The sequence below is a fragment of the Phocoena phocoena genome, chromosome 12 (assembly GCF_963924675.1).
Source record: "Phocoena phocoena chromosome 12, mPhoPho1.1, whole genome shotgun sequence".
NCBI classification, from domain to species: Eukaryota; Metazoa; Chordata; class Mammalia; order Artiodactyla; family Phocoenidae; genus Phocoena; species Phocoena phocoena.
The window spans coordinates 34,042,218-34,069,842 of NC_089230.1; the positions used below are offsets into that span (position 1 = coordinate 34,042,218).

Sequence of the window (27,625 nt, forward strand, 5' to 3'; positions counted from 1 at the left end):
GAAGTTGTTTCATAGGTAGAGTATCAAAATGGGAAGTCTAAGCATGGATTCAAAAGCTCTGAAAAATCTCTGTCTCATTTTATAAAGTGGGATAAATATTATGTCTGTATTATACTAGACATTTTTAAGTATAGTTGATTTATAAATTGTGTTAGTTTCAGGTGCACAGCAAAGCGATTCAGTTATTTTCTTTTCAGATTATATTCCATTAGTTTGTTTCAAGATCTTGAATTTAATTCCCTGTGCTATACAGTAAATACTTGTTGCTTATCTATTTTATGTATAGTAGTTCATATCCATTAATCCCATACTCCTACTTTATCCCTCCCTCCCTCCATCTCCCCTTTGGTAACCATGAGTTTGTTTTCTGTGTCTGTTTCTGTTTTGTATATAGATTAATTTGCATGGTTTTTAGGTTCCACATATAAGTGATACCATATAGTATGTGTCTGTCTGACTTAGATCAGTAAGTGTAGGATTCTCTAGATCCATCCATGTTGCTGCAAATGGCAACATTTCATTCTTTTTTATGACTGAGTAATATTTCATTGTGTGTACATATACCACATCTTCTTAAGCCAGTTGTATGTTTATGGGTACTTGGGTTGTTTCCATGTCTTGACTATTGTAAATAGTGCTGCTATGAATATCAGAGTGCATGTACCGTTTTGAATTATTAGAGTTTTTGTCTTTTCTGGATATATACCCAGAAGTGGGATTGATGGATCATATGGTAGCTCTATTTTTAGTTTTTTAAGGAAGCTCCATACTGTTCTCCATAGTGGCTGCACCAGTTTACATTCCAGCCAACGGTGTGCAGATATTCCCTTTTCTCCACACCCTCTCTAGCATTTATTATTTGCAGACTTTTTGGTGATGGCCATTCTGACCAGTGTAAGGTGATACGTCATTGTGGGTTTGATTTGCATTTCTCTAAATTAGGTTATTGACCATCTTTTCCTGTGCCTGTTGCCCATATGTATGTCTTCTTTGGAAAAATGTCTATTTAGGTTGTCTGCCCATTTTTTGATTGGGTTGTTTGGGTTTTTTTGACATTCAGTGTACAAGCAGTTTGTATATTTGGGTATTAACCCCTTGTCGGTCGCATTGTTTGCATATATTTTCTCCCATTCTGCAGATTGTCTTTTAGTTTTGTTGATGGTTTCCTTTGCTGTACAAAAGCTTTTAAGTTTGATTAGGTCCCATTTGTTCATTGTACACTATACATTTTATAATCCGTGATTTCAGTAATAAAAATGTACACACATTTTATTGCCTGCACTTAAAATTGAAAAAAAAAACGATTTCTTTTTTTTAATCTTTATTGGAGTATAATTGCTTTACAATTGTGTGTTAGTTTCTGCTTTATAATAAAGTGAATCAGCTATACATATATATATATATATATATATATATATATATCCCCATATCTCCTCCCTCTTGCGTCTCCCTCCCACCCTCCCTATCACACCCCTCTAGGTGGTCACAGAGCACCGAGCTGATCTCCCTGTGCTATGCGGCTACTTCCCACTAGCTATCTGTTTTACATTTGGTAGTGTATATACGTCCATGCCACTCTCTCACTTTGTCCCAGCTTACGCTTCCCACTCCCCGTGTCCTCAAGTCCATTCTCTACATCTGCGTCTTTATTCCTGTCCCGCCCCTAGGTTCTTCAAAAGCTTTTTTTTTTTTTTTTTTTTTTTTAAGATTCCGTATATATGAAAAAACATGATTTCTTAATTGGTAATGTTAGTCTCAGTTATGTGAGTTTTGTGGTTCTTCGGTCAGTCATTCTCTAACAATATAATTCATTTTGATGGTATTCTTTGGTATGAGTTTTTAGTCTGCTTTTCTTTCCACAAACCGAAGAATGCAGTCAGGCTTATATAATCTTTTTTCATATTGCATTAAATTTTTTAATGTATTTTTGGGTACACATATGACTAGATTACTAATCAGGAAGTGAATTGCTATGGAAATTTAAATTATGTCTTAAAATTTATCAAACTCATGACTGTGTTATTTATTTCATCTAGAAATAGTTTTGTAAAAGTAAAATGGCATTAACTATTCAGTCTAATTTCAATAATATTTCTTACTTTTGTTTTATTTTAACCTCTGTTTTGAAGAATTTTTTTATTGTTTGTAATGATGTTGAGGTGCATGTTATTATTTCATGATAGTACAGTCACAAAGTAATTCCTTCTACTGTAAGGGTTTTTTAATTTTTTGCTTTATATATAAGACTAAATGATTGAAGTACAAGCTTTCTATGAAGTATTTGCAAATAATTCAGTCTCCAAATCTGCTCATTATAAACTCTGCTTCTACATAGAGTACTTGATGTGTCTCAATGTTCCTGAATTGGGGGGGGTGACAGAATATCTAAATCATAGTCTATTGTTGGAAGATCGATGGATTATGATGATCTAATTAAGTCCGTCTTGCTAAGTTATTGCTGCCCCATATACATAGAAAAATAATAAATTATCAACCATCTAATAAAAGAATATAATTTCATGAAAAGAATTCTGGGTACATCCATAAACCATGAGAGCAAAGCTAGAATGATTCCCACCAGAACCTTAAGGTAGAATTTATATTTAATTTATTGCATGCATTTTTTAATGCACGGGTAGAATTTTGTGTAAGAGATTTTGTTTTCACTTTTTATTCTAGCATTCATAAAAATCAATATTGTGAAGTTAGCTCAGCAGAAAAGCCTGGTTTGGGGAAATTTTTTGACTAATACAAAGTTATTTTTAAATGTACATTTATTATATTTTAAAGGCTGTAAAGCTTATTTAATATAATCTTGCCCCACCCACATTTCATTTTCCTCTCTTCTACTTTGAGAGTTATATTTTTAGGGACTTTTTTATGTGCAAAAAAAAAAATTTAGCTGAAACAGCTCTCAAATGAATTATAAGTAGGGGAATAAAAGTCAGCATTCTGTCTTCATTAAAAGTTGTTGATGTGGAAATGTGAGAGGACATTTCCTGCACTATGAAGACTGCCATGATGATGATCTTAGTAACTTCATGTTGTATTTGCACAAATCATATGTACATATAGATGTCTGTATAAAGAATTGTCTTCCTTCCATCATAGAAAATTATTGAATACAGGTTGTCTGTAGAAAATTATTGAACATAGTTTGTCTGTGCCCTCACTCCTTTCCTCCATATGTTTTATGTGTGTGTTTTGTAGTTCACCTAAGTGTAATTCTTTCTCTCATTCACTATGCTGGTCTCAGTGCAAGATCAGTAGTGTGGAACTCTCTGGCTATAATTTTCCCACAAACTTTTCCATAAGTATATGAAGTGAATCCTGTTGACAAAGTAGAACATGTATAAGAAGAGCAGAGAAATACACAAATTCCAGGAAGGCTACTTTCCATTTCTACCCTTCTCTCAATGTAGAATTTACAAACATTTAAAACTATCCTTGGGACTTCCCTGGCGGTCCAGTGGTTAAGACTCCGCACTTCCAATGCATAGGGCACAGGTTTGATCCCTGGTTAGGGAACTAAGATCCTGCATGCCATACAATGCAGCCAAAAAATAAAATAGAATAGAATAAAATAATAGAATAAAATAAAATACCATCTATAGCTTTCAAATAATAAAATTAAAAAAAAACTATCCTTATTTGTGAACAATTTGAAACATATCCATGCCGTTTCATATTATGTTTTTGACCAAATCGTGTTTGGTGTACACGGGTAGTAATTATAATACCATCAAATAAACATTTACTCACTAGTTGAGGCTTTACTTCCTCCTCCCCCCCCAACAGCCACCCTCTATGAGAGGTGTGGAGAGACAAATAAATACTTTCCCTTAACTACAATTGTAAGCTTATGTCATTTGAGTGGAATGGAAACAACAGGTATTCTCTTAGGAAACAAACCAAGGCCCATGGTAGCCTCAGCAGATGCCACAGATTACACACAGGGGCCATCACGGCCCCTCTGCCTCGATAACTGCATAGCCTGTGCCAATACTGTGGACCTGGGGGTCGAGGGGAGTGGATGCCTTAGGTTAACTTTTCCCGAAGCCCTCAGCTGTTAGATGCATGAATGTATCTTCTGGAGTTTAGTCCTGGCATCTTTTCTGTTTACTGTGGGTTTTTTCCTTTATGAATTAATTATTAATATACCAAATTATGTTGGCTCTCCCAGAGGTCATAACATCATTCATCGTCTGCTTGTAGATTGAAATAAATCTTACTCTTTTGACATATCATTCAGAATTTCTTGTTGCTGCTGGCCACATTGCAATGCATTTACTTTGATCCAGTGATTTTTAATTTATTTCAGTCCTCACAAAATTGCTGTGTACTCTGAAACTACATTTCTAGATAATGTCATGTGTAAAGTTCACTGAAACATTAGATTAAGGAAAAATATTAATTAAAAAACATATTTGCCCAATATTGGGTTGATATTTTCAAGAGAAAGCATATTTTTAAGCAAAGTGGGATAGACAGGTTATATTTTTAAGAATTATGAGAACAAGAAACTGGATATTTATGTAAATAAATAGCAACCAAATATTTAAATAAAATATATAAAAGGAAAATACACAATAGCAAAAGTATCTCGTATCTTGTATTTTGTCTATAGAAACTGACACATCATTCATTGCTGCCACTGGGTTATATGACATTTGCAAATAAGGACTGGAATGGTTTCTCAAATCTTGTCATACCTGGGGACACTTCAAAACCAGTTATGTTGATAGTTGAGTTCTAAAGAAGTCCGGTGTTATAAAATGGTTTGATTCTTAGCTTTGAAAAAGGGAATTTCATTCGAAAGACTGAAGCAATGACTTTAAAACCTATTCAACCTTAAGGAGTTTTTTAAAAATTGTAATAATCAATGCTCTTTTTTTAAGTTATAGAAATGTAATAAATATAGCTATAAAAGTCAGATTGACTGTTAATGAACATTTCAATTCAGTACTATATAGTTTGGCTTTTGAGTCTAAGGAGTGTTCATTATTATAATTTATTATTGTATGAACATTGTTATGGAGACAGTTTAGGGGCTTATAATCTTCAAAAAATCTTTCAGGGAAAGCTCTGTTCTTGAAACAAATTACAAATGAGATCTTCATGTCATTAGAGGTATACAACAGAGAAAACTAGACTACACAATTTATTCAGCTCTCTAAGGTGATAGAATATTCTTCTAAATAAAAATAACTTTGCAGTTGTACATAATCTGCATTAGAAGCTTATAGATTGATTTACTTTGAATTCCCATGTATTCCCATGTATTAAAAACTTGCCATACAGCTTATTTTCTTTTTAAGGACATATTTTTATTTATTTTATTTACTTTTAACCTGTTTAGCTTATATGTTTACTTTTTCTGTTTCTGATATAAGGATCCTTGTAACCAAAAATGTATTTATTTGTAGTGCCTGGCCCTGTACCAGTCAATTCTCTTCAAGGAACATCCTTTGAAAATAAGATCTTCTTGAACTGGAAGGAACCTTTGGATCCAAATGGAATCATCACTCAATATGAGGTACTGGGAGAATAAGGAAGTTTATTGAAATATGGATTGAAGGGGAGAGTAAAAGAAAATGTTAGAGAAAAATAATGGAAAAGAAGTAAGTGAGAATTGGGAATTAAAATCAATGTTAGTTCTTCTCTGTTTTAATTTATAAATTCCTTGATCCCAAAATTAAGCATCAAAACAAATATTGTATGGCACCTAGAGTTTTCAAATTCTTAAGTAAATGTTGTTGTTTTAGAGAAGTAGGATGGGCCTTGTCAAACAGACTTACTGGTGATTGTAAAGAATAAATTTTTATAAAATTAAGAAACTCATATTTCACACTATGATTTAGGAGAGGCCATTCAATGTCAGTTGTTTCAGAGTAGGGGAGAAACACCTGAAAAGCAAAATATATCATAAACCTGACTATTACAGAGCTTCATCTCAACTTTGAATATAAATCATTATCTTATTTTTAAATATGAGAACCTGAAAAGAAGAAAGGAAAGCATCATTTTAATTGCACAAATGTGTAGTTCTGTTCCTGGGTAATCAGTGTTGATTATAGCATAAAACACGTACTTTCTAGTGGCAACAGAGTACATCACAGGAATGGGGAGTTTTGTTTGCAGAGAGTTTATTACACTATTCTATTTCACTTCTAGTGATTGGTCTGTTCAAATTATCTATTTCTTCTTGATGCAGCTTTGGTAGGACTTTCTGGGTTTCATATGCATTATATTATATATGTCCATAAGATTATATATAGATATATATTCATATTTAAGTATATTCATTTATCTTTTGATGGAAGAAAATAGATGTATATTGATCCAGTCAGATAACTCTAGGTTTATCTGTGGATGAATAGATAACTAAATAGAGAGACAGCCAGACAGACAATAGATACAGAATGACAGTGAAATAACCATATCAAAAAGAGAAGGAAAAGACGTGAAAAAAATGTGATTCATTCCACACAGATGCCCTTGAACGCTATCTTACTCAAGGGGGTTTATTTAGAATGTATTATGACTTATATTGGATATGTAATAGGAAATATATTTCTTAAAACAGGTCAGTTACAGCAGCATAAGATCATTTGATCCTGCAGTTCCAGTGGCTGGACCTCCCCAGACTGTATCAAATTTATGGAACAGTACACACCATGTCTTCATGCATCTCCATCCTGGAACCACCTACCAGTTTTTCATAAGAGCCAGCACAGTCAAAGGCTTTGGGCCAGCCACAGCCATCAATGTGACCACCAATATCTCAGGTATGCAAATGAATACAGGGCAAACAGAATTGGTTTGTAATAGCATGTCCTAGAGAATCACATATATACTGAGTGTAATTCACCTCATTTATTGAATCTTTAATATAATTAGTCATGATTGAAGGCACTTTAAAGAATTATCTGAATACAGATTATTATTTGTTATATGTCCAAACCCCCCAAATCTCAAAATCTCTGTCATTTTTTAATTGACAAAGGTCTTTTTAAAGACTATATTATATCATAATTAGAAATTTTTAAAAGTTCATTATGAACGTTCATATTAAAAACCTATTATACGTTTGAGGAGTTGGTAATTATTATGGTATCTGATCTTTACTGTAAATGGATTTTATCAAAAGCATGGTAGAAGATCCTTGCAGTACTACATACTTTGTCTCTCTGTTCCATTTTTCCCTGACATTCTGATAATTTTATGACAAACAAATATGAACTTTTCTTTCTCTTAGAGATCTCACATAAATTCATCTAAATTTCAGAATGGTAATGTGCAGGAGGATTTTAGGTTGATTAACAAATACAATTAAACTTCACATTATGTTATGTTCAGAATTTCATAGTTTGCTAGGAATTAGCTTTGTAATATGCCCTATATCTAGCCCAGTGTATGTGTATTAATATTTTATCTTATTTACTTAAGATTACTAAAACGGATATATGTTACTTCTGTAACTGAAAAGTTAAATTTGAAAAATAAATGTTTTAAAGGGTCAACCACTTAACATATTAAAATACTAATTTTGAATTTGTAAATTCTTTTTGTTCCTTCATGTTCATTTTTATTATAGTTCTACATAGCATATATTGGTGGCATATCATAATACATCATTAAAAACTCTCTACTATTCTTCTGAAATTATATAATTTGAATCAGAAAGAAACCACATACTCTAATTTTTTTAAGTCTAAAATTTTATTTGGAAATTTTGAATATAATATAAAACTTTAAAAATGTATGTCATGGAAAAAATTATTCCAATATGAGTTATGGTTCCTTTTGCATAGCATTTGATATATCTTAATAGTCTAATAAAAAAGAATTTTAAAATAGTATTCATTATGTTACAAAATAGCAAGGTATTAAAATTGCCAATTCTTTTCTTGATGGAACAATTCTAGATCATCAATTTAAATATTTATTGAAATTATTTTACTAGAAAATATGACTTGGTGATATGATGATATAATAAAACATATTTCCTACCCTTTAGAATTAGCAATAGTGCTATAAATAAGATCCTTCAACAGAGATATGTACAAAATTTACATAAACTTTATAAAACAGAACATTGAACAAGTGAACATTATTGAGAGCCAAAATTTATTGTGGTTCAGACACAATTATTTTTTTTATTGAGTAAAAAAACTTATAAAGACCGGAACACCCACCTAGCATTTTCTTTGTGTTATTTAACTGCAGTTTCATTTGAAGCAACCTATGTACATGGATACTTGATTTGAACTTTAAAACTTCGTTGCAATCACTGTATCTTGGGAACACATAGTAATCAAGCTAAGGCTAATGAAATTTATGGTTAGTGTGGTTCTCAGGCTCACTTGAACTTTTAAGGTAATTTATTGTTATTTATCCCTTGAGTCCAGTAATTCTATCTTTCAGCATTTTAAAAGCAGCTTAAAGTGAAATCAAGTTATTGAAGGCATGACGCTTGGCAGTATTGTTTATATGTATGTGTGTGTGTGCATGTATGTATAATACACATATGATATATTATACACCCATATAAAATAATACTCATATACATATTATGCCTATATAGTATCTGTTGGTTCTACTTGTAAATAATTCTCAGATAATTTGCCTCTTTCTAAAGTGTTTCTTTCTTTCCATCTGGATCATATTTTAAGCAGATCATTGACATATCTTTCTAAGCAGCATCCTTGCCTTTAGACTTGCCTTGCTCCAGTGTTTTTTTCTATTCATCTTTGTACAACATATATTTCTTCCTTAATTTTTTTCAAAATCAAATATATTATATCCAATATGATAAAGCCCAAACATCCTTGCATGATTAGCATTTGTGGCCCTTCATTTTATGGCCCCTCCCATTCTCCACTCCTACCCATGAATCCAAAGTTCCAGGCATAGCAAACTAATTGTAGCTGTTAGAACACTCTGTGTCCTTTCACGTGATGATATCTTCAGATATTGTTTCCTCTCTCTGGAATATTCCATGCATTCTCTTTCTGATGAGTTTTTACTCTTACGGGCCCAGCCGTTCTGCGGCATGTGGGATATTCCCGGATCGGGGCACGAACCCGCGTCCCGTGCATCGGTAGGTGGACTCTCAACCACTGCGCCACCAGGGAAGCCCCTACTCGTCTTTTAACATTCAGCTCAAGCACTGCCTAAACAGTGAAAGTCTTCTGTTTCATCTTCCCAATCCCCAACACTAGTTTAGACAGCTGTGATCCCCCAGCATCCAGATCACCTGGAAATATCCTGGAAAGGTACATTATCAGGCCCCTCCCCAGACCTCCTGAATCAGAAACTGTAGGGGAGAGGGGCAGCGATCTGTGGTTTAAGAAGCCCTCCAGGTGCTTCTGATCTCCCTAGTTTGAGAACCACTGTGTTGGCTAATTAACTGTCCCCTCTTTTGGTGACCTAAATTTTGCTATAATTTTTTTGCTTTTTATAAGACTCTCACTCTTGATAAATGTGAATCCCTACTTTTAATTCTATAAATGTCAGAAACCACACTTCATTTGCTTTTATATTTATAGCATGTCTCGTAAAATTTGACACATAATATTCAGTAAATGTTGAATGAATGAATGAAATACTCTAAAATTTTTATTAAATACTATTCTCAATTTTTCTTTTAATGCACACATTTCACTGTTCATATACTCCCTTAAACATCTTTCTGCATGGAAAGCATCAAAAGCCATTTGAGGTTATTCACCCAGTTCAAGATTAGGAAGCCCTCTCACCCCCAAGCATTGTCAAATATTTTGAAAAATTTTAAGTTTCTTTCTTTTCAAGAATGTGGCAACTAATGCACTAGTTCATGGTAAATAACAGCTAAAGTTCCCATTCCCATTCAACATACTTCCTAGATATGTTTCTGTTGTGACCACAGTGGTGAAAGCAGTCCAGGCTAATGCTGGGTCATTCCACAGCCATTAGGTCATAAGCAGCACCACCTCTCCCAGGCAGCCCTTTACCTAGGCTCCTGCCATTTCTATCTCCACATCTCCAGGTGCAGCCAGGCCTATGCTGTTGACACCTTCCTCCCATCCCATCAATGCTGATTTCACAATCTCAGGACACTAAAAGCTAAAACATCTTCACAAAATGTTTGGAGTGTGTGTCACAAGCTGCCAGATTATAATTTAAATTTCAACAACAAATCTTTGCTTCATATCTTCTGCTGCTTTAGGTTCCTGGAGTTAACATTCAGTGGCATATGTTAAGGTACAGTTTAGATATTAAGTATTGATTTTTCCCTTAGTCAGGATCATTTATTCATCTTGAACTATGATATATTTCTGTTCATTGATTGAAACCTTTTTTTCCTCATTAATCATTTATCAGCTCCAACTTTACCTGACTATGAAGGAGTTGATGCCTCTCTCAATGAAACTGCCACCACAATAACTGTATTGTTGAGACCAGCACAGGCTAAAGGTGCACCTATCAGGTAAGAGGGGGAGGGGATTTTGAGATATTCATGAACTGAACCATTCACTTCTCTGTGCGGTTTCATTTAACAGCTTTGCTCTTTGATTTTATTTTCTCTAGTCCCATTTCATTTCCCTTCCTCTGTTGACATCTATGGTATACGAGCTGTGAAGGTATTTGTCAGGTATAGAATGAGAAAATAACTCCTGTCCGTTGCATTAAATCTGTTACGAATAATTTCATGAGTGATTGAAAACTAGGAAGCTTTGAGGAAATAAAAGGAGAATAGCTAAAATGAATGCAGCCAATGTGACCTTTAATTCCTAAATTGTTGCTTATCGGGAATTCCATAGTAAATATTAAAATTCAATTTGCCATTTACTTTATCCAGTATTAAAATCTCCCACCTTATCCTCATCTTGCAGAAATTATGAGCCATGTTATTTTCAGGGATTGAGTCAAATCATTCTAACGATTTCAATTCCTGGGTGGCAGGACCAGACTGGTCTAGTCAAGCTATTAGGCTTCAGATGAGCCCTGCCTCCTTTGCTTGTTTGACTCACGCAGTCGGGTAATCTTGTCTTCCTTCCTCTGACCACATCCCTACCTTCAACACTGCTACCAGTAACTGGAGGCTGATCTTGAGGCTTATCTTGTCCAATGCTCGAATTTCTTTGAAAATGAGGACCCAATTTGATGTAATCCATTTTCATATCACTGTATTTATGGTACTTTGCATCTTTAACTGGATCCTCATCACTCCCTTCAGATTCTTGAAACTAGTTGACTTTCTACCCAATTTCTTTTTTATTTATGTCAGTCTATCAGAATCTCTTTTCTGCTAATGCTTGTTGCCATTCCACTTTGTGGCCCATTACCTCCCCTCTGGATAAAAGCCAGACCTGTTTACCACCTAGCTAAACCTCCTTAGAGTATCCATTTGTTAGCTTTGTCTGCTATCACAGGCCCTAAATACTAGGTTCTATCTTTCCCTACTTTTCAGTACTACTAGCCTCTGCCAGACTGCATTTTACCATCAGTTTGTTCCAACTCCAGTGGAAATATAAATCTTTCTCCTCTGGTGTACCTAATGTCAAACAAACTCCAATTTCCAAAGCCTCTGTTATAGCACATAGGAAATCCTTGTTATGCAGAGTTTGTACATTTAGTTTAGTTTAGTTGTACCAAGAAAGCTAAAATTATCAATGGTTTCCATATACATTTATTGATTCAGTAGCATTCAATATGTGCCAGAAGCTGAGATGGATAGTTAGAATAGAAATCATGAAAGCAAATGTAGTATGTACCCTCAGGTGGAGGTGGTAGACTCATAAATGAATGGTAACAATGCAGTATGATAAGTGAAGTGACAGCAGCTAGAAAATGTGGTACTAGAGCTGAGTTTTGAAGGAGAAGTAGAAATGAGCTTAGCCAAGGGTCACTTTGAGGAGAGGAGAGAGGTTGCTCAGAAGAAAAGGGACAATGGGCTTTCCAAATGACCACAAAGAGAAAGACTGGATATGTGACATAGTGTAGTGTCTTCTATTGATAGAACAGCAAGTCGTTCAGGTCGTTGAGAAGGAAGGGTGTGTGGGAGAAGTAACAGGATCTGAGAGTGGAGAAGAAAGCAAGAGCCCTAGCAAGAGGCTGTTTAGTGTCCATCTAAAAACTGAAGGTGGCCACAGAAGGATTTTAAGTGGAAACTATCTTGAGCAATTGTATATTCTTAGAAAGATCACTCTGAGTAGAAACATGGAGAACGAACTGAGGGTAAACCAGACCTGAAGGCACAATGGTCTCAATGAGAAGAGCTACTGGACCACACTACAATGAAAGCAATGGAAATGCAGGTGAGGCTATGCCTCCCATATAAGGTTTTACAGTGGTAGGGTGTATGAAGCTTGGTGAGAGGAGTGATAGAATGGAGACTGTGGGTGAGAGATGATGGTAGATTTTATTCTAGAGGTGATAACAGAGCAAAAAGTCATCTAAGAATTCAAGATATTGGTTTTTTGAGGTTTTCAAGTAATAACAAATATTTTTATTGTTTTATTTGATTACTACCCCAAATCAAACAAAAGGCATGCTCTCTCTTTGGAATGAGTTCTTTGGTATATTATAAATTATATAATATTTCTGTATATTTGCCTATCTAACCAATGCTTTAACCTAGCTTTCTTTCTAAGGTGTCATGAACTGTACAAAATATTGTACACCCCAGTGAAAAATCCTGTTCTGAATAATGCAGAACTCAGTATCACCAACCACTTTGTTCTTCAGTATTCATTAAGATGGTGTCCATATGCTAATGTAAAACTTGTGCAATGTAGTTCTGGCAAGTGTGGTTCTTTGACAAAATTAATTTTTGAATATATAATCATTCTAAAGGTTGTAAGTTGACTTAACTAGACCTTTGAATCTCCTTACCAACTTTTTTGAGATCTAGCCTTAAAACTGTCATCACTTGACAATCATTACTATGATTCAAAATGAATATTGCCCACATTTGGAATCAGTTTCCTAGAATGCATAATTTATTTTTTTCTGAAATATTTTATATTCTTCTTAAATGAACTCAAATTCTAACCTGAGTAGGTATAATTATAAATTAGAAAGTGTAGAATGTCCCATTTATTAAAAGATTGACCCAATGTAGCTGTGTTTTCAAATAATGAAAATAGCAGCAGAATATTGCTAAAACACAGAGAAGAATTCCTCATTGGTGAACTCAGTTTATTGTAAGGTGTAATAATGAATGTGTGTTTCATCACAGTATTTTCCAAATATAAGCTCTACCTATTTTAAGCTGGCAGGAAGCTACCTATTCTAGGGTATAACTAAATGTTTATTTTGTAGGTAAAACCTAAACTTGCATTTTAAAATATTAAGTACCATATATTTTTAGATAGGTAACTAGGATATAGTCATGAAATGCCATCAAAACCATCATTTCTTCCACAGTTATATTAGGAAAAGAAATTGTCTGATGCTCAGTGTTAGCTTAACAGATATACGGATCAGAATATAGAACTGAGTTTAGTTGGAGTACAAACCTTGTATGTTGGAGTTATTTCCTGGGTCAGTTGGTCCCATGTACACAGCTTGAAACATTAGGACTACCGTCCTCATAGATCTGCAGAGTATTTCATTACAAAGAGATCAAATAGTTGCATCTGATTTTCCTTTGGCCCCATTTTATGGGCACACAGGTCATGTGGTCCAAGTAAAATCAAATAGATGTTATTTTAACTTAATGTTTATTCTGTAGAATCATAGTAGGTAGGATTTTTTTTTTTTCTAACCGAAACCATGAGGAGGTGTGCCCTTTGTGTTAAATCTTCTTTCCAGCCTTTAGAGGACTTCAGCCCAGCCAACAACTTTTGCGACCTTGAGAAACTCTGAGCCAGAGCCTCTAGCTGAGCCACTCACAAGTTCCTGATCCCTAGAAACTGTGGGATAATAAATGCCTGTTGTTTTGAGCCACAGAGTTTGGGGATAACTTGTTATGCAGCAGGAGATAACTAATACAAGCACCCACAAAGCTGAAGCTTTCTCTTCCTTCAGGTTTCTGCTTAAAGGGCACATAGGTCTTTCTTGACCCCTGCTTATAAAATAGAACTCTTCATCCTGTCATTCCCTATGCCCCACCTTGATTTATTTTTCTTTGTTATTTTTATCCCCTCTTCAACATATGTGTAGTTTTTTTTTAATTTATGTTTTTTTTTTATATTTCCCTAGTAAAATGTAAGCTTCATGAGAGGAGAGACTTCTACTACTATGTTCATTATTGTAACCTCAGCACTTAAAATGGTGCATGGATACTATTATAATAGTATAATACCAGATAGTATTTGTAATGTAGCATGGTAGTGATAAAAGCAATAAATATTATAAGACAGTGGTTCTTGGCCTTTTCTCAACCCCAGAATTCCCAGAGAGATACTACTGATGGTACCTATCAATGCATCTGTGGCATTATCATTTGTGGGTGGATTAAGGACTAAATTGAAAAGGCTCCCACATGACTGAGTTCTACCCATAGTTCACCCTTTCGTTACCTCTACCTCAAGAATTACTTCCATTGGCTTTAGGAGACAGAGTAATTACTGAGTGAACTAGTTAGAGAAGGCTTTATGTCAGAAGTAGAAAAGCTAGAAAAGGAGAAAGGAGGAAACTCTTTGACAGTATATTTGGTATGTTTAGGTAACAATGGTCATACAAGTTTGAGATGGGTGATACACATTAGGAGGTAGTGAGAGCAAGATGGAGATACCAGGATGTGGTAAGATATTAACCCCAGTGTAGTGAGAATAGATTTTGATAATGGGAGAGCATCACATAATTTTGACAAAGCTGAATGTTGGAGAAGAGTAGTTAATGTCCAAAGTGGTGTTTTAGGAAAATATCAGCAGTGTTCAAAATGATTCTCTTTTGCATTCTCCATGAACAGTTCATGGCGTACAGAGAATACTCAAAAGATAATTGACAGAATGTATGGCTAGGTAGGTGGGTGCCTAGATTACCTGAAGGAGAAAATGAAGGCAAGAAAACTAGACCAGTAATATGAACATAAAGTTATAAATATCTCCCTAATGCTGGAAGCAATGGGTATAAAAAGAAATGATATATTGCAAGGGAGCTAAAACATGATTAAAAATAAAATTGGTTAAAGTTAATGCCAGCATTTTGAGCTTTGTTGATTCAGAAACTAGTAGTTCCTCTTACAGAAATAGGAAAGTTGTGATAGACCTGGATTGTATGTTTAAGGAGTGAAGAAATGGAGAGCAGGAAACATGATGTGCACCAAAATGGTCATTAAACCTTTACTTCTGTGCATTATCAAAATGTTGGCATTGGGGCCGTCAGTAGGAACAATGGTGGTTATGAGATCTTGGGAAGTCTATTGATGAGAGGAACTGTAAAACATTAGAGCTAGGGAATTTCTCCTGAAGCTTTAAGCAGACATTTTAGATAAAAAAGTGAGGGGGCTTCCCTGGTGGCGCAGTGGTTGAGAGTCCGCCTGCCGATGCAGGGGACACGAGTTCGTGCCCCGGTCTGGGAAGATCCCACATGCCGCGGAGCAGCTGGGCCCGTGAGCCATGGCCGCTGAGCCTGTGCATCCGGAGCCTGTGCTCCGCAACGGGAGAGGCCACAACAGTGAGAGGCCCACGTACCGCAAAAAAAAAAAAAAAAAAAAGTGAGGAAGTATACAATTGTATAATTTGTTATTTGATATCACCTAGAAGTTGTACAAGCTAAAACTTAAACCAGAATCACAGAGGGTATACTTTCTAATGGGTTAAAAAAAATCCATTGTAGGTTGTTATAGGCGACTTTGAGTTCATCTCCAACATTTTTAAACATTAAATAAGGAAGAATATCTACCATGTCTGTCATATAATTGCTTTGAGCTAATGGCAAAATCCCTGCGTATATTTTTTTTTACAGTCTTATAACTGAAGGGAAGTTGTATGATGAGAAGTCATTATTTGGCCTCCTAAAAAACTAAAAATGACTACCTACCAATGTTTAATCAAATTAAATTACAGTATAGTGAAATCATTTTTAGTTTTTTAACATAAAGAAATCATATTTTGAGTGTTAAGTAAAGGTTCATGATGCCAGTATATTGATTTTAACTTAATTGTAGAAATATTTTAAAAATTAATTAAAAGGAATGGGGAAATATGAAATATAGGTAGAGTGAATAAAACTATCTGATGGCTTTGGAATATTTAAATTTGCCAGAGTACTAAGCTCAAATAATATTTAGATCTTGCTAGAGTTAAGTACCATTAGGTAATTAGACCCCACAAGGATGAAAGAGCACAGACGCATTACATGTAATCGGTCAAATCACTTCTAATTTGATTTCCCATTCCTTATTTTCTGTCCTTTAATTTGTATTGATAAATAAGAAAGTAGCAGGGAAAAAACAACTTTAGAAAAATGCGGAATATGTGGTAAAGAACAACCTACTCAGACAAATTGAACAATGAAGGTAAGATCATTTATTTTAAAAAGAACTTCATAATTTTTAGTTTGGGGCTCCATCTCAAGTTCGATGAGATCTTTCCCAAAGAGCAGATCGTACCTTTTCTTCCTTTACTCCCCTCCAACATCGGCAGTTTGCTTTTGTTCTTAATAGATCTGAAGAGACAAGCTGTCTTGTGTGAAGTTCCTTAATTTGGAATGTACAACCTATGTCATTTTAATAGAATTAGTTAAGACTGAATGTTCACCAGATGTTCCGGATTTTTCTAGAGGTATGGACTAATTAACAAGGAATTTATTTTTAAAGATTAGGTTAAACAATTAACAAGGATGGGTAATTATCATTATTGCCCATTAGCGCAAGGATATAAGGTTAGATTTATTTGAGGAGTGTGCATGTGAGAGTTTATCTACACATATGTATGTATCCACAGGATACACAGATGTATAGCATACAGATATAGATTCTAAATTAAAAATAAACAGATAAAGAAAAGACTAGGTTTGCCTAACATACCATATGTCAGCTGTGATCTCTCTCCTTTTTTTTTTCTCTCCAAGGGCTATGCTTATGTATTTCCTGTATTTTAAAAGTGACAAGTGCCTGCTCCACAGACCCCTCAGAGAGCATGTATCTTGTCAATAGGGTTCCCTGGAGCTTGGAGAACCAACTTGGCAGAGGTATAGAGAATGATACAGTACATATAATTTCAAATAACATAGAATTCTGCCTTAGTTACTTGCCCAAATCTCAATTTCTGACATTTGTATAATTTCTGTCCTATTTCTAAAGGAAAGGAGATGGATACCAACCTACCAATTTCTTAGCATTATTTTAATGAAAAATGGGAACTTGAATAATTAGGAAGAAAAGAAAATCTTTAATTTATAAAGCTCCTTTCTCTTATTCTATGTTAAGTTTTCTGTTTCTAGGTATAACAGAGTTTATATTAAATTAGAGTTTTATACTAGATTCTAAACTGGCATAAAATTTAATGTCTAATTGCCTTCGATGCAAATTTTATCTCTCTCTCACCTTTCTTTATTTTTTGGAAGTTCATTAAAGAAAATATTCTCTTGCTGCTGGAGATCTCTTGAATAGCAACTGGTTTCTCTATATAGAATGAGCATATTTGCCTGGAAATTCAAGATTCAAACCCACATCACTACACACAGCTTATTTATATTTAATTTATATGTGACCATAGTGCATTCTCTCATAATTGTCAGGAATTTAAAAATATATTTCTTTTAAATTCATTATATATATGTAATATACAAAATATATAAAAATATATTGATAATGTCAATTTTCTCAGGTGTACATTACCTAAAAGCAGTTTGCCTAAAGAATGTCCTACAAAGAAAATTATTAATACACCAGTTGCAGAAATTGATTAAAATTTTAATTAGTGAGGAGGCAGATCTTTATTTTAAAGTTGCATTATTTTCTCTCTCCTTTCCTCTGTAAAAGATTAGCTATTAGAGAAAAGTTTTAAGACTTTTAAGAAAGGTATTAGAAGGTTTAAGTTTGAGGTTTAATAGGCCAAATGCCATCTGTTCCTACAATTTGTAACATTTTATTATTAACAACTCTAGCAGAAGGAGGCAGTCTATTTCGGTGGCGAGGACAGATTTCTGTCCATCTGTGCCCGTATTGCAGCGTGTCACTTGTGCTTTAGATCTGCATAGCTCTGAGCCGAAGTTGATGCCATGGCAAGGTCAAGAGGTGGAGAAGCCTGTCAGCACATTCTGTCTCTAACACGATGACAGCCACAAACTGGGGCTTCAAGCCCCGCCCTGAGGCAGTCACTCTGTTGGGCCTTGGAGCTGGGCCTTCCACACTATGATTTCAAAGGAAAATGTTAAGTTTAAACATTTTAAAATATCAGACAAAGAACTTAATGTATGATGTGTCTCTGCTTAATGTCAGGTTCCTTATTAGGGTGGTTCATCTCTCAACGTTTAAAAATGTGTAGAGTTCTGTGGTGATTCGTCTTTTTTCTTTTTTTTCTTCAGGTCCTTAGTAATTACATTGGGGTTAGAGGGAAGCAGAATCCATGTGAAATTCTATTTTGCTGCAAAATAGCTTGAAAACCAGAATGCAGGAGGTTAAGTCTGACTTGAAAGACTTTGAAACGTTGCATGTTGACATTGAGTACCCTATTCCTTTTTTGAGAAATCTCACTCTCTAGAATCTCTAAATGTGTGCTTTTTTTTTTTTTCTTTTTCCAAAAAGTGCCTATCAGATTGTTGTGGAGGAATTGCACCCTCACCGAACCAAGAGAGAAGCCAGAGCCATGGAATGCTACCAGGTTCCTGTCACATACCAAAATGCCATGAATGGGGGTACACCGTACTACTTCGCTGCTGAACTACCCCCAGGGAATCTTCCCGAACCTGCCCCATTCACCGTGGGCGATAATAGGACCTATCAGGGCTTTTGGAACCCCCCTTTGGCTCCACGCAAAGGATACAACATCTATTTCCAGGCAATGAGCAGTGTGGAGAAGGTGAGCTTCCTCCGAGATTTTGCTTTTTCACTGACCCGAGGAAAAGCTGCTGTTGAATTTTATAAATACTCAGTAACATTTGTCAGGTGAAAAAAATAAAAAGTAAGAAACAATCGGTGTGTAGCGGGTGTGTTGTTTCTGTTCCCAGCAACATGCACAGTTTGGGGCCTACTGTAGGGCTGAGGCTCCATGCCAGTTACATCGCACAGCATTCCTGTTTCCTAGTAACTGCTTCTCCTTGAGCCCTCTTCAGGAAAGCCCACAAGGGCAATTGTGAGTAAAATGATTTGAAAAGGTGGGTGTGCTGCTGCCGGGACTCCAGCCCCAGTAAATATGGAGCATTGTTCTGTCTTCTTTGCTCAATGGTGGCACGCTTCAGAAGATTAAATTTACTGCAGGATAAACAGAATGCGTGTTCCACAGCAGGCTAATAAACCCTTATACACTTTTCAGGGGTTACAAGCCAAATAGTAAATAACTAGTAACAGTCCTCTGATTACAAAGTAATAGGGCGCCTGTGGTATATCGTGACAAAACCGAAACAGAAGGCAGCCTGGCAAGGGTGGGGTGCTGTGCGGTTAAAGAAGTCTGTTTTCCGTCTCCCTGGCTGCCCTTCTTTTTCCCATTCTGGACACAGTTGTTTTTGAACACTGCCATGGATCCCAAATGAGTATTGAAGAGGGAAACACAACAGGACGTTAGAAACTACCAGTGGTTCCATACGTGGGGAAATAGCCGGGCCTTTCATATCTTATGCTCTTCTCTTGAAAGGTTTTCTTTCCTAAAACATATTTTATTTATTTATTTATTTATTTATTTATTTATTTATTTTTGCATGGAGGTGTAGAAAAAAAATGTTGAGAGTAGAAACCTTTTACAACTTAAAATTCAGTAGAAGAATGACATTTTTATGTACTTGTAGCTATATAGGAAATTGCTGGGTTTGGGTAATTGAGTCCCAATTACCTGGCAGATGTGAAATATGTGCTGTCCAATGGCAAAAGCCCTATTATATCTTGGAATAGTTTCATTGGAAGATATAACAGTCCATTTGCATTTCTGTAAGGGGCCATGAGAACTTAGGGTATTGACTGGCTGCTTTTGAATGAAAGCTTTATCTTTGTGCTTACCTGGTTTACAGCATATGGAAAGAAAAATGCCACAGCATCTTCTAAGATGTACTTCAAAGCCAGAGGCTGCTCATGTTTTAAAATGCTCTTCTCATCTTCTAGTTTATTTTTACCTAAGTGGGAGTTGGCTGCCCACTTCCCACCCACACATCATTCCATGCCACTACCATGATGGGACTGCTCAAAAAAGAGACAACCATGGAAGTTTTATTCCATTCTGGGTATAAAGTAGTATGGTTCTGTGTTTGGGTATTCATCTTTAGAAAGGTGAGAGATTCCAGATTAACTTTTGTTACTTGGTCTGTGGTATGAGAGAAGTGTTAATGAATGTCTGTTACTTACAAAGAATTTCCTCTGGCACTCTTTAAAAGCTTTGATATGAATTTTCTCTTCTAATTGCTAATATATCTACATGTGGTTTAATCAAAATACAGAGTAGCAAGAATATATTTCACAGTTATCTTGGAAAAAAGTTTTAAAATTGACATAGCTCCTATCAGCAGAGGCTGGTAATCCTGATAGACTTAACAGCAATTGCTTTTAGGAAATCAAAGTCCCTTTGAGCCTTTATGGGAATGTGAAACAGTTTCTTGGAGCTTACTAGGAAGGCTTCAGGTCACAATTAAGTAATAGAAGTGCAGATTTTCATTTTTAATTACTAATTTCCCCCTCAATGCTTTATTTTGTTTAATTTAAAAATAATAAATGCCTAAGAGAAAAGTATATAAAGTCTTGGTTTATCAACCTATAGAACTGCTGAAGATGGAGTTACAAATACACCTTGAAAACAAATAGCTTCTGTTTTGTTCACTGTCTTTAACATCTTTTTCAACCTCTTGTATATTCAAAGATATAAGCTGAATGAACTAAGTCCTGAAGGAATGAGGTACAGACCTAGCACCGTGTTCCACACCCTAGTACCACCTCACAACATTTAAAAACAGAAGAAAAAGAGATTTTTTAAATTCTGACATGTCTTGTCCTTCACCATTTCTACTTCTACTTCCTCGATCCCATCTGTCTAGCAAGAGGAGGAAAACAATCCCACCAAGAAATATTTATTCTGTAACAACTAGATTAAAAAGGAAAAAAGAACAGATAAAATATGCTGCAACTGTGATGCAATTTTTTGATGATCTTTCTAACTTTCATCATTTAGCTCTTTAGTCATGCTGGGATCCAAGTGAAAGTATGTAATGTTCAGCTTTGGTCTGAGTCTACAGCTATGAGGTGAAAATGAAATTTATATTTGGGGGACTTCCCTGGTGGTGCAGTGGATGAGACTCCGTGCTCCCAATGCAGGGGGGCCTGGATTCGATCCCTGGTCAGGGAACTAGGTCCTACATGCCTGCCGCAACTAAGAGTTCGCATGCCACAGCTAAGGAGGCTACATGCCTCAAATAAGGAGCCCTGGAGCCGCAACTAAGGAGCCAGCGTTCCACAACTAAGGAGCCCTCCTGCTGCAGCTAAGACCTGGTGCAACCAAATAAATAAATAAATATTTTAAAAAAATTATATTTGGGTCTGATTTGTATTAGCTTTGCAAATACATTTTTCTTTCTGATCGTTCAGAAAGTACAATAAATGCAAATAGAATGCTATACTGCTTGTCCCAGACAAGATAGCCTGTTTCATTACAAGGTGAAGACAGATACCTACACCTTTAGAAAATACTAAAATTTTTAAGTTATTTTAGATTTTTTTAAAAGTCTCTTCATGAACATAAATAAAAAATCATGTCCTTAATACCGCTATTCTTTATAAACCTGTTTTATAACCCCAGATTGATCTTCATACTAGTTATAGTTTATGAAATATCTATAACTGACCATTTTCTTTTTTCTTTTTTTTACTCCCTCAGGAAACTAAAACCCAGTGTGTAAGAATTGCTACCAAAGGTAAGAGGTTTGCTTTTTTTTTTTTTCCCCAAATTCCATTCACCAACTTTCTAAAATGAAAGAGCTTTGTTCCCAGTTTCAGGGCTAATTAAATGTGGCACTTCTATTACAGAGTATTTGTAGTAGGGCCTAGTTAAACTGCCAGCCAAGTTCTGACTCACTTGGGTGTCTTTAACATGTAATGGAGTAATACTTTCCATCCTCTAGTATTTGACTGGAGGAATCTTGTTCTGAGAATAGGAAAGATTTAGAAAACTTTAGAAGGACTTGGTTCTGCCATTTATTAGTATCTGAAAGATCTTGTGCTGCTGATCAGCCAACATATTAGGAAAAGCTCAGCAATATCAGCTGAAAATAGCATATTCCTTATTTATAAAGCTCTGTTAAACACAAAAAGACAGAGCTAGTCTAGGCATATGCAAGGGTATGGACAGAGACGGGTCCATATTGGTAGTGCAGTTTGATTGAAGCTGCTTTACTTTTTTTTAATCTAAAAAAATTTTTTAATCCAACTGATGCCAAGAAATTAGATCTGGGAACAGCCAAGACTTTCCCTCCTGACATTACATATTATAGTTTAGTTGCCTTGTTTCTTTAAGAGAAAACATTTTCATCTTTGAATGAATATTTAGAGTTCAGAGTGGGAGAAAGTCTCCTGCATTCACAATGTTTATAATCTTTCACTTAAGAGTTATTTGGCTGTGCCAGCAAGGGAGAGAGAGCTACTTGGTGTATGTATTCTAGCAAGAGAAATGAGAAAAAGCTGTTCGTATGCAGAGGTGGGGCTCCGCAGAGGTTTGGTGCTTTGGGTGGTTTGCTGCCAGAATTAGTATTAGGCCCCCATTCATGAGCAGTAGCTGATTCATTTGAAGTAAAAATGAATGGCCATATTCTGTTTGTGCTGGCATCTTTCCTTTCATCATTTTTCTCCATCTAATCATCAATCTGCTCAATTACGCATTTGTTTTATACTCTTGATTTGTAAAGGCAATAACAAAAGACTATTCTCTTGACTCGAGGAGTAATAAAAAAGCTTCACAGAAGAGAAAAAATATACACTTTTTCAATTCAAATAATAAGATTCCTCGTGATATTTTAAACAATAAAGCAAGCCTAAATGAAGGAAAAGAGAAAGTATATACAGATGCATATAATGTATAGGCATTTCTTTTATTTTAAAAACTTGGCATATGGATCAAGGATTAAAGTTGACATTTTTAAGAGATAATAGCAGAAGGCATTTAGGACCTATGCTTTTCCGGATTTGAAATAGAACCAGAAATGTAAAATGGTCTCATGTCAGCCTGCGAGAAGTTTTTTAGATATGGATAAATGATTCTAAAATTTAAAATTTTCTTATTCGGCTATTTAATTTTTTGCATTTACATGAGCTTAAGTGTCATTTTGTCCCACGCTCAATACAAATAAAATTATGATGACAAATATCATATTATATTTTGACTGCAGGAGAGCTGGGATTATGGAAATTAGATTTACCATGTGGCATAGAATATTTGCCAGAAACTCAGAGGTAGTAAGATAGGGTCCATTTGTGGTAGTTTCTTCTTTGCCTAATAATCTAGCCCTGCTGTACTTCTGGGTCTCAGGTTGACAGCGTGGTTTACTGCGTGAAAGAAATCTGGCCTCAGACTATCTGGGTTCAAATCCTGACTTTGCCCCTTCTTACTGTTCTTTAAAGTTGAGCAAAATATTTAACCTCTCATTCTAAAAGTAACAATGATAGGGCTTCCCTGGTGGCGTAGTGGTTGAGAGTCCGCCTGCCGATGCAGGGGACACGGGTTAGTGCCCCGGTCCGGGAAGATCCCACATGCCGCAGAGCGGCTGGGCCCGTGAGCCATGGCCGCTGAGCCTGCGCGTCCGGAGCCTGTGCTCCGCAACGCGAGAGTCCACAACAGTGAGAGGCCCGCGTACCAAAAAAAAAAAAAAAAAAAAAAAAAAAAGAATGATAGAGTACCTACCCCTTACTAGTGTTGTGAAGATTAAAATAACTTATATGTACAAAATGCCTGAATAGTACCTAGTATACTATAACTATCAGTTAAGAGTTAACTGCTATTTTATCATCACCATAATTATCATAATCCTTTCGTACCTTGCTTCAGAAGGACATAATCTGTGTTATGTAGTAATGAAAGAAATAAAAATGAAACTAAGTTTTCATGATAGAGATTACTTGGGGAAAAAGTAAGGGGTTTTGTTTTTATTTTTTATTTGTTTATTTTTAATATATTTCTATCCAGATCTAATGTAATGCCTTCTCTGGACACTTAGCATTTTTCTACATAGAAAAAAATCACATTATTAAGGTAAAATTTCTTTTTGCCTGACTATGTTTTAAACTAACAACATACAAGTATGGTTAGCTTTCATACTAAAAATTTTCAGTATGAAAATTAAAACGTTTCTGGCAGGGCATGTTGAAGATACACTTATTAAATGACATAACCATATTGACTAGGAAGGGAAGAAGGAACCTTCTGGGCAAGGAATGATTCAATATTTCACAGGTGTCTAGTATACATAGGCAAAATCCTATTAAGCTGTATACTTAAAATGTGTGCACTGGGGCTTCCCTGGTGGAGCAGTGGTTAAGAATCCGCCTGCCAACACAGGGGACATGGGTTCGAGCCCTGGTCGGGGAGGATCCCACATGCCCCGGAGCAGCTAGGCCCCTGCACCACAACTACTAAGTCTGCGCTCTAGAGCCCGCGCGCCACAACTACTGAGCCCATGTGCCACAACTACTGAAGCCTGCGTGCCTAGAGCCTGTCTTCCTCAACAAGAGAGGCCACTGCAGTGAGAAGCCCATGCACCGCAATGAAGAGTAGCCCCCACTCGCCGTAACCAGGGAAAGCCCGCGCACAGCAACAAAGACCCAACACAGCCAAAAATAAATTAAAATATAATAAATAAATTTTTTTTAAATGTGTGCACTGTACTGACTTAGGGCACTGGAAATTCTTGTGGGAAATGTGAAAGAATTTTAAAGCCAAGAACAAGTAGCCCACACACTAAAATAGCATGATCATTTTGAAAATATTTTGACTTGTGAAAATTTTTCTGAAAAAGTTCCAATGTAATGGATTGTTTCCTGCCTTCTTGGAAGTCACACCTGTTGGTAGCCAACACATAAAGAGAATACAGACGTTGACTCGACTGGTAAAGAAAACATATGAATAATCAACGTCATAATGTCTAAAATAAATAGTGATGTGAATATATATTATGAGACAAAAGAAGTGTTCTGGGAGTTAGGTTCACTGCAGTTGGGATCATTGGTCCTGCTCTCTGACTCCCATTTAGTTAAGAAGTCCTTGAGAAGATATGTGTCAGGAATGGAGTGGAAGGGTTAATCTGAATTATACTGGAAATCATGAAAGTCATACCGTTTATAAAATAGCATATCCAAACCCAAAATTGTAAACATACGAAAAGGAATTTAGTCCGCCGCTATCTTTGGAAAGCGAAAAGGAGAATAAGTCTCAGGAAAGGTTTCTGTTGTACATCAAGAAAAAGGGCCAAGCTTGGAAAGTCACTTGTCCAGTGAAGAGCATTGTGCAACTTGCATGCTCAACATGTATAGGTACAAGTCTCTCTGACCACTGAAAAAACACTGTTTAGACTGATATCAGTTTGCTTTATGTCTTTTTACATATAATTTATAACAATGCTCGAAACTGGTATACACACACAAAATTATTTGTAAATTAGCAGCTAAGAATCTTGTGCCATGGTGCCATAAAGAATGTATACCACTATAACTTTATTTTTTTCTCAAGGAAACTATTCAGTGAGTGATATTTTAATGGTTAGATTTAAATATGAAAATATTATATGATTATAATAGAAATTACTCAATGGGTTTTCAAAAGTAGTTCTCAGGAAATATGCTTTATCCATATTAAACTAACAAGATGCATTTCAATTGGATGTTTATTTTATCTTGGTCAATAATATCTCGCATATTATGCCATTTGAAATGTTCTCAATATATAAATAATCATTTATGGAACCACGTACTCAATTTACATAAAATTACTCCATAAGCAAGCAAGCATTGGTAAGTAATCAAGATATCAAATAATTCCCTAGAATAAAACTAAGAAATAAGGGGCTTCCCTGGTGGCGCAGTGGTTGAGAGTCCGCCTGCAGATGCAGGGGACACGGGTTCGTTCCCTGGTCCGGGAAGATCCCACATGCCGCGGAGCGGCTGCGCCCGTGAGCCATGGCCGCTGAGCCTGCGCGTCCGGAGCCTGTGCTCTGCAACGGGGGAGGCCACAACAGTGAGAGGCCCGTGTACTGCAAAAAAAAAAAAACTAAGAAATAAGACCAATAGTATATGAAATTGAAAGTATTATAATCTGTTTAGATAAGTAGTTTACATTTTGAAATTATTTTGATTGTGTCCAATTTCCCCTCATGTTCATTTCTGGATTTTTTTAGAAGAAAACTGATAATTTAAAATTTTAATTTCGATGGAGGTTCCTATGTTGGTAAAATCTGTCCATTTCCAATAAAAGCTATCAAGTTTAATAGAACAGAAAAGTGTAATATAAGTAAATTTATTTGAACATAGCATTTAAGGTGAAAAAGAGGATTTTTTTCTTAAGTTAATGAAATACAGCTACTTTTTATGTTGTGACAAACCCTTAAGTTTTCAAGTCAAGAATGGATTTTATTCCAAATCTCCATTTGTAAATAGTTTGCTTTGGCAAACTGCTGTTTGTCTACCCATTAACCATTCTTTGACTTCTTCCAATTTCATTTGGATATCAATATGCCAGTCATGTATTTAGCATTTATTTAATGCCTGTTTTACACCAAACAACGTTCTAGGCCTTGGAGACAGAGCAGTAAATAAATATAGACAAAGCCCTAACTTCTATGAACTTAAATTCCAGTAGAGGGAAACAGACCAGACACAAATTCTTTGCCGAGAAATAAAGCAGTAAGTGAGGATAGGGAATGCTGGGACTTGTGTCTGGGGCATCGCTATTTTGTATACAGTTATCAGAGAAAGACACACTGGTGAGGTGAAGGAAATGAAATAGGGACCCATGCAGGGGAGCAGCTTTCACGGCAGAAGGAACACACGCAGAGACCTTGAGGAGAAAGTACCTTCGCTGCTCAGGGAAGGTGGACTCAGACGCAGGGGATGAATCAGATTGGTCTTAGTGATTCTCAAACTTTACCTCGACTCAGAATTCCCTGGAGGGCTTGTTAAAGTGGATTGTTGAGCCTCAACTCCACAGTTTCTGAATCAGTAATCCTGGAGAGGGGCTCAAGCATGTGCATTTCTCACAGGTTTGCAGCTGAGACTGATGCTATTGCTCAGGTGGCTACACTTTGATAGTCACTGGTCTTCTAAGAAAATGTTTTCTTCCTGACTTTTGGAAGGAGAGAGAGCAGAGACAACCCCCAACCCATCCGTCTTATTTTGAGCATTATTTTGTAAGGATGTGCTATTTAGAAAGTTGAGAACCAAATTGGCTAAAAAGAGGAGAACATTAAAGAAAACAAATAAGCCAACTCAAAGCCCTAACTCTGAGCTGCGATACCCATTGCTGGAACTCCTTAACTCCAAATATTGATGTGTGAAAAAAATAAATGTCCTTAT

At 35.7% G+C, this 27,625-nt stretch overlaps 1 protein-coding gene across 5 annotated transcripts in view; it reads left to right on the plus strand.

Moving 5' to 3' along the window:
- Nucleotides 1-27,625, plus strand: part of PTPRK (protein tyrosine phosphatase receptor type K) — a 568,012-nt gene that overhangs the window by 451,667 nt on the left and 88,720 nt on the right. For all 5 annotated transcript variants that reach the window (XM_065888558.1, XM_065888557.1, XM_065888559.1 and 2 more), the window contains 5 exons: nt 5,427-5,536; nt 6,587-6,788; nt 10,366-10,471; nt 18,686-18,959; nt 21,951-21,987. In XM_065888558.1, coding sequence (XP_065744630.1) covers nt 5,427-5,536; nt 6,587-6,788; nt 10,366-10,471; nt 18,686-18,959; nt 21,951-21,987 — 729 coding nt within the window. The remainder of the gene's footprint in view (nt 1-5,426; nt 5,537-6,586; nt 6,789-10,365; nt 10,472-18,685; nt 18,960-21,950; nt 21,988-27,625) is intronic.